General features: G+C 43.2%; 1 protein-coding gene across 1 annotated transcript in view; it reads left to right on the forward strand.

The window, feature by feature from the left end:
* Nucleotides 1-17,368, forward strand: part of Rnp4F (RNA-binding protein 4F) — a 40,035-nt gene that overhangs the window by 8,165 nt on the left and 14,502 nt on the right. The window contains exons 5-14 of the mRNA XM_028301884.1: nucleotides 1,635-1,785; nucleotides 3,037-3,113; nucleotides 3,217-3,322; nucleotides 3,726-3,935; nucleotides 8,217-8,390; nucleotides 8,652-8,763; nucleotides 8,867-8,915; nucleotides 15,620-15,624; nucleotides 16,986-17,079; nucleotides 17,121-17,256. Of these exons, the coding sequence (XP_028157685.1) occupies nucleotides 1,635-1,785; nucleotides 3,037-3,113; nucleotides 3,217-3,322; nucleotides 3,726-3,935; nucleotides 8,217-8,390; nucleotides 8,652-8,763; nucleotides 8,867-8,915; nucleotides 15,620-15,624; nucleotides 16,986-17,079; nucleotides 17,121-17,256 (1,114 nt within the window). The remainder of the gene's footprint in view (nucleotides 1-1,634; nucleotides 1,786-3,036; nucleotides 3,114-3,216; nucleotides 3,323-3,725; nucleotides 3,936-8,216; nucleotides 8,391-8,651; nucleotides 8,764-8,866; nucleotides 8,916-15,619; nucleotides 15,625-16,985; nucleotides 17,080-17,120; nucleotides 17,257-17,368) is intronic.

A 17,368-nucleotide genomic window follows, 5' to 3' on the forward strand; every position in this document is an offset into this window, starting at 1 on the left:
AAGCGCGCGCACAGATGGAAGAGATACTGCGGCGCGCCGGCGCGGACCCGCTCTCAGGCAAGATCTTCTGGGACGCCAAACTGGAGCTAGAAAAGGCACAGCTGGACACTATGACGTGAGTTATTGATTGTTGAACAATGTTCTTCCTTTAGCACATGGTTGATAGTAGCGCGACGACGGAGGCGCGCGCGCAGATGGAAGAGATACTACGGCGCGCCGGCAAGATCTTCTGGGACGCCAAGCTGGAACTAGAGAAGGCACAGTTGGACACTCTGACGTAAGTTATTGTTGAGCATGTTCTTCCTTTAGCACATGGTTGATAGTAGCGCGACGACGGAGGCGCGCGCAGATGGAAGAGATACTGCGGCGCGCCGGCGCGGACCCGCTCTCGGGAAAGATCTTCTGGGACGCCAAGCTCGAGCTGGAGAAGGCACAGCTGGACACTCTGACGTAAGTTAATGTTAAAGTGTAAGAATGTTCTTCCTTTAGCACATGGTCCTCACTAGCGTGACGATAGAAGCGCGCGCGCAGGTGGAAGAGATACTACGGCGCGCCGGCGCGGACCCGCTCTCGGGAAAGATCTTCTGGGACGCGAAGCTGAAACTGGAGAAGGCACAGCTGGACACTCTGACGTAAGTTATTGTTGAACAATGTTCTTCCTTTAGCACATGGTTCTCAGTAGGGCCACGACAGATGCGCGCGCGCAGATGGAAGAGATACTGCGGCGCGCCGGCGCGGACCCGCTCTCGGGAAAGATCTTCTGGGACGCCAAGCTCGAGCTGGAGAAGGCACAGCTGGACACATTGACGTAAGTTAATGTGTAAGAATGTTCTTCCTTTAGCACAAGGGGCAATTAGTGTCTCATCTCATGAGTGAGTACTATCATCATCGGTTGCTAACCAACATCCTGATGCATCATATGATTCTGTGGCTCGACTTCCGCCTGGCGCGGCAACCACATAAAAAAAAAACAAATTATGGCCACGATAGCTGAACGGTGAAGGGGTCGGAGTGGCCGACTCGAGATCCGAGGAACGCGGATCCGAATCCCACTGCCGCTCGACTATTGTAGCCCATTCGTAACACAAGCTTTTCGCTTAACACGAGGGGCTAATGGGACTATTAGTGATTTGGGCAATACAAATTGCTTGCTAATAATCTTTGTAAACAAAAGCCGGACAGGCCGAACAAGGCAATATTTGGCCGGACAAGACTTTAAAAAGCCAAACATGTCCGGCTAAAGCCGGACGCCTGGCAACCCTATCTGGGACGCCAAACTCGAGCTAGAGAAGGCACAGCTGGACACTCTGACGTGAGTTATTGTTGAACAATGTTCTTCCTTTAGCACATGGTCCTCAGTAGCGCAACGACGGAGGCGCGCGTTGATGGAAGAGATATCGCCGCTGGTGCGAACCCGCTAGAGAAAGCACAGCTAGTAAACACTATGGCGTCATTTATTCTCTCTCGTCTTTTGATTAGCGGATTAACCTATTAGCGGTTCAATTCTGGCTAGATATGAAACAGTTCATACGGCGACCAATGAATAAAATTCAATTCTGAACAAAGCCATATTATCTTTTATGTGACGAGACGCACGAGTGTTATACATTTATACAAGTTCTTTTCTTTTGCAGCGAAGACGACCCAGACTACAAGATGCAGCAAGGGCGCGTGCTGTGGTGCTTGGAAGAGACAGTCTCCCGGCCACTCTTGAGAGCCGAAGAGGCGTGGCAGCAGACTCAAGAGCTCGCCTTGGCACTCCACAGCCAGGAGTACGTTGATAAGGTAAGTCATCATCATCACAGGGCGTCCACTGATCATACTACAAGATGCAGCAAGGGCGCGTGCTGTGGTGCCTCGAGGAGACGGTCTCGCGGCCGCTCTTGAGAGCCGAAGAGGCGTGGCAGCAGACTCAGGAGCTCGCCTTGGCGCTGCACAGCCAGGAGTATGTTGATAAGGTACATCATCATCACAGGACGTCCACTGAACATAGCATAAGATGCAAAAAGGGCGCGTGCTATGGTGCCTTATTGTCTCCCGGCCACTCCTAAGAGCCGAAGAGGCGTGGCAGCAGACTCATGAGCTCGCCTTGGCGCTGCACAGCCAGGAGTACGTTGATAAGGTACGTCATCATGACCACAGGGCGTCCACTGATCATACTACAAGATGCAGCAAGGGCGCGTGCTGTGGTGCCTCGAGGAGACAGTCTCCCAGTCACTATTGAGAGCCGAAGAGGCGTGGCAGCAGACTCAGGAGCTCGCCTTGGCGCTGCACAGCCAAGAATACGTTGATAAGGTACGTCATCCTCACCACAGGACTACTGAACATTAATACAAGATGCAGCAAGGGTGCGTGCTATGGTGCCTCGAGGAGACAGTCTCCCAGTCTCTTGAGAGCCGAAGAAGCGGGGCAGCAAACTCAGGAGCTCGCCTTGGCGCTGCACAGCCAGGAATACGTTGATAAGGTAAGTCATCATTATCGTTTCAGCCACAGAACGTACACTGCGGAAATTATTTCTATTTACCGGGTTGATAGTTGCCTACATCCTAATTGAAAGGGATGACAACTTAAAAAAAGTTTTAAGCTATCGTTTTATTCGTTTTACTAATTAAATAAATAATAATAAATAAATATCCTTGGACATTTAACACTGCGCCGCTAGCCCCAAACTAAGCAAAGCTTGTACTATGGGTACTAGACAACGGATATAAACATACTTAAAATACTTTTTTTTTTGTAAATACATACTTAATATACATAGAAAACACCCAGACCCGTCACAGAATTACAAGTTTGCGTGCACCACTGGCTAGTGACAGAACCTTACTGTTACAGTACAGTGACGCCATTTTGGTAAGTGCAAATGCCATAGTTCTCCTACCGCCTCAGCGCTCACCAGTTGGCGCCACTATACTTACGTAGCTACCCTACCCTACAGTGGCGCCTACTGGTGAGGTTTAAAACGATAGCCTCATTAACCATGTTTCCATAGTTAATCTTGACTTTATACAAATGTAATACGACTCGTGTTTTCAGGTTAAAACGCAACATGAAGCGGCCCAAGATTTCTTACAGAAAATAACGCCATACGAAGACAAGTTACTGACAGTGGAGTAAGTATCAGTAACTCTGTAGGATGAGTAAGCATGTGAAAGTTTTAGTATTATTAGTTTTACCCTATTGAGCAAATGTACATTATGTATTGTTTATTTTTAGGAACCTAGACGAGAAGTTCAAGATTTATGTGGAGTACATAGGACTGGTTGAAGAGTTGGCGCACGATAAGAAGTACGGTGATTGCGATATTGATGGAATTCTGAAGGTAAAAATGATATTTGTATTATTTTTAAATCCCAAATGGTTAGATTTTATCATCAGTTCATGTTAACAAAATATTGTATACTGTTTATTTGTTGCGCCTTGTTTCTATAATAAAATATTGGATAGATAACGATAACAAATACAACTGCTCGTGTCCTGTACATAAAGAATTTGCACACGGCGCGGCGGGATTTTAACTCGCTATCGCCAATGACGTTACAGTCCATTGCGCGAGTCACCAGAACAGCCTTGACTGATCTTCCAAAGTTTTAAACTGCCACCCACTGAAAATCAGTGTCTTAGCAGTTACACTGTCAACGGCTTTTTGGCAACTTTATCGTTTTTTTTATGCCAAACAAATCTATTTTCTTTCTTTCTTCCTTTAAAGTTTCAAACACTTTCAGGTGCTATACGACCGCGCTACAACCGAGTGCATCACGGTCTCAGGCGTGCACTCGCTACTCAAAGCCTACGTGCGTCACGTGCGAGCATGCGCTTCCCGCGCCTCATACTGTCGCATTCTCGACGCATGCTCGCGCCGCTGCCCGCGACGTCACACCTTCTGGTCGCTCAAGATACGCTACGCGGAGCAAGAATCCGTCCCCGCTGCGGAGGTGAGCCCATTTACGACCTTGTGCCGTGCACGTAAGGTGCATTATGCCTACTACCGCGTGCTCGACACCTGCGCGCGACGTCACACCTTCTGGTCGCTCAAGATACGCTACGCGGAGCAAGAGTCCGTCCCCGCCGCGGAGGTGAGCTAATTAAGTCCTTGTGCTGTGCACGTAAGGTGCATTATATGTCTTCTACTGCCGCGTGCTCGACGCATGCGCGCGACGTCACACCTTCTGGTCGCTCAAGATACGCTACGCGGAGCAAGAGTCCGTCCCCGCCGCGGAGGTGAGCTAATGAGGGCTATCGTTTTTATACTTAACAGTTGGCACCCCCTGGCGATTGACAGGACCTTACTCTACAGTGGCGCCATCTTGATGAGTGCAAATGCGATAGTCCTCCTACCTTTAGCGCTCACCAGTTGGTGCCACTGTCTTCGCTACTAGCAAGTGACAGGACCGTACTCTACAGTGGCGCTAACTGGTGAGCGCTAAAACGATAGCCCTCATTAAGTCCTTGTGCCGTGCACGTAAGGTGCATTATGTCTACTGCCGCATTCTCGATGCCCGCGCGCCGCTACTTCGCAAGGAACGCAGTCAGTTTCATTAATTCATTTTATGAGTGACAAAGAGAGAAAAGGCGTTCGGTCAATTCTAATAGGGATATCTCGATATAATGTCCCGACATTGGTTTTCAGCAGGAATCCCGTCTGATATTATGCATCCTTTCGACAAGGACGTAAAGTTAAAGAGAAAATTGCACAGAAATTATTAAAAGTCATGAAACTCATTTTATTTTTGCAAGTAGGCTTTTAAAAACGACTTTTACACTTCCCAGAATTAACCGTAACACTGCTGCATTACAAAAAAGGGTCAGAAGAAGCAGCGCAAGAAACTATTGATTAATCCTTCAAGGCCCGCGAATCTAGACACAATAGATAATCAATAGGCTAGTTGCCTAAAAAAATTTTTTTAGTCCGTAATGTTTAATATAAAAAAATATTGGACACATATATTTTTATTTGTCAATCTAACAANAGCTGGAGAAGGCACAGCTGGACACTCTGACGTAAGTTAATGTTAATGTGTAAGAATGTTCTTCCTTTAGCACATGGTCCTCACTAGCGCGACGACAGAGGCGCGCGTTGATGGAATAGATACTGCGGCAGGCCGGCGCGGACCCGCTCTCGGGAAAGATCTTCTGGGACGCCAAGCTGGAGTTAGAGAAGGCACAGCTGGACACTGACGTAAGTTATTGTGTTACTTTCTTTAGCACATGGTCGATAGTAGCGCGACGACGGAAGCGCGCGTTGATGGAAGAGATACTGCGGCGCGCCGGAGCGGACCCGCTCTCGGGCAAGATCTTCTGGGACTCCAAGCTTGAGCTGTAGGCCTAAGATGTGCGCCGTGATAACTTTTATCGACGTAAAAATGTATTGAAATAATCGATAAAATGGCGTGATAACCGCTTATCGCGGCGCGCATCTCAGGCCTACTGGAGAAGATCTAGCTGGACACTATGACGTAAGAATTGTTTAAGAATGTACTTTATTTAGCACATGGTCGCTCACTAGCGCCACAACAAGGCGCGCGCGCAGATGTAAGAGCAGAGATATCGCCGCCGGCGCGGACCCGCTAGAGAAGACAGCTAGACTATTACGTAATTTATTCTTTTGAATAGCGGATTTACCTATGTTTGTTAATGTTGAATTCTGGCTAGCTACTCCCGCTATATGAAACAGTTCACGCGGCGACCAATGAATAAAATCCAATTCTGAACGGAGCCATAATATCTTTAATGTGACGAAACGCATCAAGTGTTATTATGTTTATTGTTTATACAAGTCCTTTTCTTTTGCAGCGAAGACGACCCAGACTACAAGATGCAGCAAGGGCGAGTGTTGTGGTGCCTCGAAGAGACAGTCTCGCGGCCACTATTGAGAGCCGAAGAGGCGTGGCAGCAGACTCAGGAGCTCGCCTTGGCGCTGCACAGCCAGGAATACGTTGATAAGGTACGTCATCATTATCGTATTCTTATTTATTATAGTATTATGCTTCAAGCTGTCCGTGTATAGCAGGCCTTACAGTACAGTGACGCAATCTTGGTAAGTGCAAATGCCATAGTTTCAGTAGCATACTTACGACCTTACTATACTATACTTACGTAGCAACCTTACTCTACAGTGGCGCCTACTGGTGAGGTTTAAAACGATAGCCTCATTAACCATGTTTCCATAGTAAATCTTGACTTTATATAAATGTAATACGACTCGTGTTTTCAGGTTAAAACGCAACATGAAGCGGCCCAAGATTTCTTACAGAAAATAACGCCATACGAAGACAAGTTACTGACAGTGGAGTAAGTATCAGTAACTCTGTAGGATGAGTAAGCATGTGAAAGTTTTAGTATATTAGTTTGACCCTATTGAGCAAATGTACATTATGTATTGTTTATTTTTAGGAACCTAGACGAGAAGTTCAAGATTTATGTGGAGTACATAGGACTGGTTGAAGAGTTGGCGCACGATAAGAAGTATGGTGATTGCGATATTGATGGAATATTGAAGGTAAAATGTTTATATTAATTTTAAAATTCCAAATGGTTACATTTTTATCATCAGTTCATGTTAAAAAAAATATTGTATACTGTTTATAATACGATACCAAATACAACTGCTCGTGTCCTGTACATAAAGAATTTGCACACGGCGCGGCGGGATTTTAACTCGCTATCGCCAATGACGTTACAGTCCATTGCGCGAGTCACCAGAACAGCCTTGACTGATCTTCCAAAGTTTTAAACCGCCACCCACTGAAAATCAGTGTCTTAGCAGTTACACTGTCAACGGCTTTTTGGCAACTTTATCGTTTTTTTTTTATGCCAAACAAATCTATTTTCTTTCTTTCTTCCTTTAAAGTTTCAAACACTTTCAGGTGCTATACGACCGCGCTACAACCGAGTGCATCACGGTCTCAGGCGTGCACTCGCTACTCAAAGCCTACGTGCGTCACGTGCGAGCATGCGCTTCCCGCGCCTCATACTGTCGCATTCTCGACGCATGCTCGCGCCGCTGCCCGCGACGTCACACCTTCTGGTCGCTCAAGATACGCTACGCGGAGCAAGAGTCCGTCTCCGCCGCGGAGGTGAGACGATTGCGACCTTGTGCCGTGCTCGTAAGGTGCATTATACCTATTGCCGCGTGCTCGACGCGTGCTCGCGCCGCTGCCCGCGACGTCACGCCTTCTGCACGCTCTAGATGCCCTACGCGGAGCAAGAGTCCGTCCCCGCCGCGGAGGTGAGCTAATGAGGGCTATCGTTTTTATACTTAACAGTTGGCACCCCTGGCGATTGACAGGACCTTACTCTACAGTGGCGCCATCTTGATGAGTGCAAATGCGATAGTCCTCCTACCACTTTAGCGCTCACCAGTTGGTGCCACTGTCTTCGCTACTGGCAAGTGACAGGACCTTACTCTACAGTGGCGCTAACTGGTGAGCGCTAAAACGATAGCCCTCATTAAGTCCTTGTGCCGTGCTCGTAAGGTACATTATGTCTACTGTCGCGTGCTCGACGCATGCTCGCGCCGCTGCCCGCGACGTCACACCTTCTGGTCGCTCAAGATTCGCTACGCGGAGCAAGAGTCCGTCCCCGCCATGGAGGTGAGCTAATTAAGTCCTTGTGCTGTGCACGTAAGGTGCATTATAATATGTCTACTGCCGCGTGCTCGACGCCTACGCGCGTCACTGCCCGCAACGTCATACCTTCTGGACTCTCAAGATACGCTACGCAGAGCAGGAGTCCGTCCCCGCCGCGGAGGTGAGCCCATTACGACCTTGTGCCGTGCACGTAAGGTGCATTATGTTTACTATCACGTGCTAGATGCCCGCGACGTCACACCTTCTGGTCGCTCAAGATACGCTACGCGGAGCAAGAGTCCGTCCCCGCCGCGGAGGTGAGCTAATTAAGTCCTTGTGCTGTGCACGTAAGGTGCATTATATGTCTTCTACTGCCGCGTACTCGACGCATGCGCGCGACGACACACCTTCTGGTCGCTCAAGATGCGTTACGCGGAGCAAGAGTCCGTCCCCGCCGCGGAGGTGAGCCCATTACGACCTTGTGCCGTGCACGTAAGGTGCATTATGTTTACTGTCACGTGCTAGATGCCCGCGACGTCACATCTTCTGGTCGCTCAAGATTCGACCCTAACACTGCTGCATTACAAAAATGGGTCAAAAGAAGCAGCGCAAGAAACTATTGATTAACTAGTACTTTTTCATCCTCAGATAAAGGCACTATTCGAGACGGCGATCGCCAAAGGCATGTCGACGTACAAAGACGCGGAGGCGCTGTGGTATGGTTATTTGGAATTCGTACGCCGGCGCACGCATTTCGAGAACCCCGAGCAAGTCGAGACGCTGCGCCAGAACTTTCGCCTGGCTTGGGATTCGCTGGCCGAGGTAAACAAATAAAATAACTGTTTTCACATTGACTATGGAAAGTTAAAAAAACTAATCCGGCAACGAAAAAAAAGCCATCCAAATCCAACATAATGGAAAAAAATCCATTCATCAATCCAAAAATCCATCTTAAAATGAATAAAAAAAGAAGGTTTATAGGCGGAGGCGGAGGACGTTAGGAGGCGGATTCTACGGAGAAACATACGAGTATAAATGGACTGTTAATATCGGTCGGTTAAACATATTACTTTGTTGTTTCAGACGTGGGCAGATGAGGCAAATGATTGCGAGATTCCGCTTTTCTGGGCGCGACTCGAATACAACCGGATTAATGACCATAAACAAGGCAAAGATATCTTTGAAGAGATATTCCGTAAGTGTACTCTACTTTGCTTTTTATGCTTTTACTCTTAATTTTTGTATAATTTGAAACGTCTTTTTATCTGATATATTTTAATGGGTACCCAACTTTTCAGAGTATGGCGAGAACAAATCAATGTCAAAGTACTGGGAGGCGTTGATCGCNACCTAAACTTACGCTAAATTCAAAAACAAAAAAGGTCGGGGTAATCAACAAAATAATCCAGATCCGGAGAATGACCGAAAAGTGTGTTGAGTTGAGTTTATCCAGTGAATTTAGCTCCTGAAGTAATGTTTGAAGTAGACGATAGAATTTTGCTGGGAGAATGTGGGAATAATTTTTATAATGTATATTTTTATTTTCAACATTTCCAGAGCTTTTGTTTAGATGTTAAACAATATTATGTTCATACGAGTAGTATGAGTGATATTATTTTTTATTGGAAAGCTACTCTAGGTATTAATAAATTGTTATTGTTAACTTCCAATGAACCGATTAAATTAAACAATAATTATCAAAATAAATTGTTGTTTTTGTTTGGTGAAACATGCGAGTACTTTTAAGTAATTTATCGACGCAAAGGCCATTGTATGAACAATGTCACGTCATTGAATTAACTAAAGATTAAACTAAAAATATTTGTCAATCTAGATATAAAGAGTGGGTCAATAGAACTGAAGTTCAATAGAACAGGAACTCGTTAATCAAGGAATCAAATTAACTGGTGTTCAAACGTCAAGTGTGGGGTCAAAGGAGTTTGACAGTGCGTGCGGGTCATTGCATCGATATGACGTGTTCAAACGAGAAGTGATAATTTTACACGTGGATTAGTTTTACGAATTCTACATACATATTTTCTTTAGCAGTGTTGGTTACATAATGTAGGAATTTAGAGCGCATGTTTTTAATAGTGCGTGAATGGTGCCATCCGCAAAAGTTAATGCAGATTCAATTTCTTTACCGAATGATAATTTGATAAAATGTATTTTAAAACAGCTGTGGTTGTTATCGTACCGGTTTCGATAACAAATGGTATCATAGAGCAATACCGAACGCCTAATAAAACGTATGGTGCAAAGACGCTGTAGTGTGATGTGTATTCTCATTTTTTCTTTGAAACAGGTAAATAATAGAGCGATAATATAGGAATGCTATTATTTCTAATACAGAGTGTGGTTTTGTAAAACAACGCAAACAGGGGTAAATACAATTTTAACTATTACTTTAATAGTAAAAAACCTTGTTCAAACGTCCGCCCGTTACCGCCCGCACCACCCCCGCGTACCCCGCTACACCACCGAGCACATGCGGCCACCGCCCTGGGAGAACGGGGGAACTGTATAGCTCGCCCGCATAATAATACAATTTTCCTGATTTCATGAATTTTTCCATGAAAATTTAATTTTTTTTTTGATGGGCGTTGTTTTACAAAACCGCACCCTGTATTTCATTTTTCACTTACGTACTGTAAACTACAATTAAAAAAAAACTTATTGTTGATCTTGTTCAACAGTAGTTTCAAGTAAAATGGAGCATAGGGCGACATTTTAGCCAATGTCTGTGTATCAAAATTTTAAGACAATAAATATGAAAGCAACTATCGTAGTCAATAAAACAAACTACCTGCCTACTTTAGTTAATTTTAAACAGACTATAATAAACTAATTCTAGATAATAATAATAAAAGTCCAACCTTTCGTCCGAGTTCGACCATCTGAACCACGTAGGGGGCGGACGCTCGCAATGAAATAACTATGCGAGTGACCAACAGGGCTATGGCAAACCCATCAATTTTTATATGGAGCGTAATAAATGTGGATATCGTTTGCGGTCGCTGCCCGGGGGTCGCCGGGGCACATCTGGGGCCGGTGCTGGATGTGGCAGCATGCGGACCATCGGCGATGAGGAGTTGAACAGGCGGACTCCCGTCGAAGAATATACTACAGCCGAAGACAGCGAGTCATCATCATCTTCCTTTAATGACAAGGCTAGCATCCCAGCTAGTGACTCAACAAGTTTTTCTTCCGCCGAAGATGTTGTGCAGTTGGCTATTAATGCTAAACAATCTGCACCCGCTAAGGCTGGACAAAAGACACGCAAGAGATGGACAAATGATATGAATAAATTTATCTTGCGGTCTTACTTTATCAACACCAAACTAGAAACTGACACTCGCAGATATCTGCAACCAATACACGACGAATTCATAGCAACCTTCCCAGAAATGGGAGTTACTAGGCAGCGGTTAGGAGACCAGCGTAGGGCAATAATTCGCAACAAGCTGCTTAATGAAGACGAAATCAATAACATTAGGACCGAAGCCGAAGAATATTTACGCGATAACGGTAGTACAATTACATCTAATAGTCAGGGTAATGAAATAGGACAGCGAAAGAGATGGTCTAATGACGTAAATGAATCTATTATACGAACTTACCTTAAAATTACCCAAGGAGAAAGGGACAAAACAACGTACAGGCAAAGTTTGCATAGGATTGTTACAGAGTTGCACCCCGAGTTAGGAAATGTGACGGAACAGAGAATAGCAGACCAACGACGAGCTATAATAAAAAATAAAATGATTAGTGAGGCCCGGTTAGAACAAATAAGAAAGGAAGTAGAATTTGATGGACAGGATAATAGGATTCTTATAAATAACAACAATAATAACAATGCTAATTCACAATTTAGTACACAGACACAGACTTCATTCCCCCTACCAACAGACTCACAAATAGATGAATCAGGCATAACGACTGGGTACACTTCGTTACCAGGATCTACTTCAACAACTAATGTAGAATATTCAACTATAGAAGAAATAACAATAATTAATAATGACACAACAAATACACAGGAAGATTTAGGATCTAACGCAGGCAACGAAGAAGTTAATCAGGTTAATTTAAAAATAGATAGGACTTTTTCACAGGCATACGAATTTTTTATTAATACAGAACCTACACACAGACAAAAAATACCTAAACAAAGACCATCTAAAAAGTTAGCTATTACAGTAAAATATATAAATGATATAGTGTTACCGNGAAGCGTTGAATGGCGCGCCCGGAGAGGCTTAGTTCAAACGATCATTGCAAACGTTGTGATAGGGATAGAGACATGCGATTTTTGGTTATACAAAGGTAATACGATAGAGAATAATACAAAGTAATAAAAACTACGTGTTATAGGGGCATTTTTTGGAGAAATTTATCAAATAACCAAACAAACACGAATTTAAAAGCAATTTTTTTTCAAAAACTGACATTTTTTATTATTTGTTGGCATTTTTTGTGTATTTTATGTATTTTTTTAGTATTGCCTGTTATTTAGCATTATTACTGTTTTTATTTTATCAGGATATAACGCTTAGTTTAAAAGTTATTACGTTTTCTTTACAATAAGTAATTGGAAGAAAAAAAATTCTATAAAAAAATTAAAAAAATCTCAAAAACTTTTTGACCTCTTTTTTTTCGATAAAAATAGGTCTAGTTTCATTTATTTTCATATGTACACTTTAACGTGACTCACACTGTATATCGATTGTGCCACAATACATACCGTTTTACATTCATCACAGCTCCACCCGGGCAGGGCGCGTTTTTCAGCTTTCTTCCTCACTGTTGGCTCTTTGTACACGGGCTCCACGGGAAGTTTTCTATGAAATAAACGTAGTACGTTAGATTGATCCAGAAGTCGGTCATTAAGGCTTAAAAACAGTATCGCACTGATAATGCAACAGTGTTACTACAAAAAACGTAGGTATTAGGTATTTATAATAATAATAAATAAATAATATCACAAGCTTACAGACTGCTTTATATTGTGCTGCGTGGACTGCAGCGAAGAATAACGGAGCTAAGTTGGAACTACAACAAGAAGAACAACAACGGAGAAAGGGTTATAATAAGCCAAGGTGGCAGGTTAGGCTAGAAAGGAAAATAGAGAAGCTGCGAGTAAAAATAGGTAGACTGACTCATTATATACAAGGTAATAGAAGTGACAAACTGAATAGATTCATAGATGAAATAGTTAAGAATAATAAAATACATACAATACACGAGTCACCTAACACACACTTATCTCACTTTTTAGACACATTAAAACAAAAATTGGCAATTGCTAATAGTAGATTAAAAAGATATAAAACGTGCACACTCCGCAAATCTCAAAACTCTCAGTTCAAATACAATGAAAAGCAGTTTTATAGAACGATCCAATCAGAATCATCCAATCTCACAACCAACACCAACCATGCAGATAAACCACAGGCAGAAGAACTAGAAAGCTATTGGTCAAGAATATGGGAAAACCCAGTTACACACAATTACGAAGCCCCCTGGATTGATAGTGAGAAGAATAGAACCCAACAAATAGAGCCAATGGATTTTGAAATGGTATCAATAGAAGTATTCCAAAACGTTTTGAGAAAATTACATAATTGGAAAGCGACTGGGACAGATCAAATTCATAATTATTGGATAAAGAAATATATATATCTACACCCCTTCCTCCACAATTACATAAACAGGTTCATACAAAACCCGCAAACTATGCCCGAATACATAACTACAGGAATTACATATATGCTACCTAAGGACCCAAATGATCTTTCCAATCCAGCCAAGTATCGACCCATTACCTGCCTGCAAACAATATACAAAATAATAACAGCCTGCCTTACGCAAATGATTTACAAACATATAGATACATTCCAAATTCTAACAGAACAACAGAAAGGATGCCGTAAACTCAGCCAAGGATGCAAGGAACAGTTGATAATAGATTCGGTGGTATTACAGCAAGTTCAAAGAAGGAAAAAAGACTTATTTACTATGTACATCGACTATAAAAAAGCATATGATTCAGTACCCCACTCATGGTTACTTAAAGTACTTGAAATCTATAAATTACACCCTCAGATAATAAGCTTTCTTGAAACATCGATGAAGAACTGGAGCACCAAACTAAAACTTAACACTGCAGATAACACAATAGAAACCCAACCTATAAAAATCCAAAGAGGCATATTTCAGGGAGACGCATTGAGCCCTCTTTGGTTCTGCCTTGCCCTCAACCCCCTCTCAAATCATCTTAACAGTATAGATACAGGATATAATTTTTATTACCACAACAACAATAATATAGAGAATACTTACGAATTAACGGATACTAAATTAAACCACTTGTTTTACATGGACGATATCAAACTCTATGCATCGAATGAGGATGATCTACGTCATCTGGCTGAAGTCACAGAAAATTACACAAAAGATATATGCATGGAGTTTGGTATCGACAAGTGTAAAATCAATTCTATAAAAGCAGGACAAAACTATAAACACACATACCGCCTTGAAACCGGAGAGCAAATAGAAGCACTAGAAGAAAATGAAACTTATAAATACCTCGGTTATAATCAATCTAAACAGATACACCAGAAGAAAACCAAAGAAGCCCTCATACAAAAATTCAAACACAGATTAAATATCACACTTAAAACACAATTATATGCAAAACATACCATCAAAGCTATTAACACTTTCGCTATCCCTATTCTCACTTACTCTTTTGGTATCATAAAGTGGACTAATTCAGAACTCAAAGGTTTACAACGCAATATTAATACTACAATGACAAAAAGTAGGAAGCATCATCCCCGATCTTGCATTCAAAGGCTGACTCTCCCTCGAAGTGAGGGAGGAAGAGGTCTTATTGATATAATAAATCTTCACAACAAGCAAATATCTAATCTCCGTTCTTATTTCCATGCCAAAGCAGAAACATCGCCGATACATGCAGTAATTACATTGAATGATCAACGTTTAACGCCCCTTAATTTACAAGATAGAAATCTACAGAAAAATGAAAAACTTACTGACAATAAAACTAAAATTGCTGAATGGGCCCAGAAGTCGCTACATGGCAGACATCGCAACGACTTAAACCAAACAAACGTCGACAAAGATGCGTCGAACGAATGGTTAAGTCGAGGCGAGCTGTTCCCAGAGACGGAGGGTTTTATTTTAGCCATACAAGACCAAGTAATAGAAACCAGAAACTATCAGAAATATATAATGAAAACCCACAACTTACCCACCGATTTATGTAGAAAGTGCAATAGTTCCTCTGAAACAATCCAACATATTACAGGTGCTTGTAAATCCATAGCTCAAACAGATTACAAACATAGACACGACCAAGTTGCCAACATCATTCACCAAAAATTAGCCGTAATGTTTAAACTTTTGCAAGGACCCCCAGTAGCATATTACAAATATACCCCCTTAACAATTATAGAAAACGACACCCATAAATTATATTTTGACAGAGCAATATTAACTGACAAGACCACGCACTATAATAGACCAGATATTACAATTATTGACAAGCTTAACAGAACAGCCCACCTCATAGATATCGCAATACCAAACACCCACAACCTACAATCAACGATAGGTGAAAAGTTAAGCAAATATATTGACTTAAAAGAAGAAGTAAAATGTATATGGAAATTACAGAAAGTTACTATAGTCCCAATAGTTCTGTCTACAACCGGAGTCATACCTAAACAGTTACATCAGTCCCTGCACACCCTCAATCTTCCAAAACATACATACATACAGCTACAAAAGGCTGTCATACTTAACACATGCCGAATAGTTCGAAAGTTTTTACAGGTAGATGAAATAGTTCAAATCCGCCCACCTTCAGAAGGACAAAGAAGAATTGTTTCACTTCAAAATACTACCAGAGATAGCACAATATGTTAACAAACTAAATTCATTTATTTATTTCCTAAGTTATATTAAATCTTAACTAGATAGCACTTGGCTTTGGCCCGTGCTATCCGGAATACCAGCTACCTATTGGCTGAGATAAAAAAAATATATAAAAAATAATAATAATAATAATTTATTCATCAAAATAAGCAATAAAGGTAGCTTGGGGTCATTGGATGAAACTCTATGTGCTCGTCGACCGGATTTTAGCTACAGCGCGTGTCCTAGCTCAGCCTACTGCCGTACCTGGCCAGATACACGTTGTTCCGCCACTCGAGCTTCATCTTCTTGTACTGGCTGCTCTTGGTGTGCACGAACTGCTTGGAGTAGGGGCAGGCGGGGTGGTCGGAGGGCGAGGGCGGCGCGGGCGTGGGCGTGGCCGGCACCAGAGAGCGCGTCACGCGGCGCCACGCCCCTTTACAGCGAGGCTCGCTTCGAGCGCAGCCCGATGGATTCACGCAGAGACCGCCTTCGAGGAGCGCGGAACGACCGAACTTGAATCGGTAGTCCGTCAGCGTTTCAATGCCTGCGAACGCGAAACGGTTCGAGCGCGGGTGTTTTGTTTTACGGGAGATTTGTAGTCAAATGACATGGGAACAAGACTGAATAGTATGTAAATAAAGATACTCTGGAATATTGACTAACTATCGAATTTATTTAATATAGGTACGCGTGTTAATCTAATGTTAGTAAATGAGTTGATGAAGCCAAATGCAACGAAACAATTTTCAAAGAGAAATATTAAAATATGTAAAATACAATTTAAATTTTTTTTTCATTTGTTAAACATTGCTAAGTTTGAATGAAGATGGTAATGTAGTTTTGGAATTTATAATTCAACTAACCTGGCAAGCTTTCTAGCACCCTGACGACGGCCGGCTCGGTAAGGCCGAATAGATCTTCTCCCGTGACGTAGTTGGGCCACAGCTTCAGCACTCCGTCTTCGCCGCGGTTTTCTCGTAACGCCGCTACTGCATCCAGAACCTAAATCACCACAAATTGCAATTAATCTCCAGTTTGTCCCTAGATAGGCGGTTCGCATTTTAGCGTGATCTGAATGGGTTGGAGTAAGAAGATAATTACAAATCACGGGCGAACGCGAGTGACGAAGCACGAGTTTTTGTGACGTCAAACGTCAACGAGACTTCAGATGTGCTTCAAACTTGTACGATTTGTCACGTCTATGTCACCGCTGTGCCGCTCTTATCGGCACATCACCCAGTAGAGGNTAGAACAAGAGGCGGGACCTATACAGGCGCGCGTTACGCTATATCACGGACTACCCGCCGGCTGTCGCTAGGCTGTGGATGGACTACGAGCGCGACTACAGAAGCTTGGACACTACGGGCGAGTGCTACGACGTGTGCGAGGTAAGTACTCGTAGCGGTTGCTACGATCTGTAGCAATAGAATAAGAGGCGGGATCTATAAGGCGCGCGCTACGCTATATCACAGACTACCCGCCGGCTGTCGCTAGGCTGTGGATGGACTACGAGCGCGACTACGGAAGCTTGGACACTACGGGCGAGTGCTACGACGTATGCGAGGTAAGTACTCGTAGCGGTTGCTACGATCTGTAGCAATAGAATAAGAGGCGGGATTTATACAGGCGCGCGTTACGCTATATCACGGACTACCCGCCGGCTGTCGCTAGGCTGTGGATGGACTACGAGCGCGACTACGGAAGCTTGGACACTACGGGCGAGTGCTACGACGTATGCGAGGTAAGTACTCGTAGCAGGTACTACGATCCATGCTATGAATTCCAGCAATAGCATGTGTACGGTGAGACAACTATGATATGACGCGAGAACGGACACATTAACATGTGTGAGC

Source organism: Ostrinia furnacalis, unplaced genomic scaffold (genome assembly GCF_004193835.3).
Source record: "Ostrinia furnacalis isolate ACB-3 unplaced genomic scaffold, ASM419383v2 OfSCF1006, whole genome shotgun sequence".
NCBI classification, from domain to species: Eukaryota; Metazoa; Arthropoda; class Insecta; order Lepidoptera; family Crambidae; genus Ostrinia; species Ostrinia furnacalis.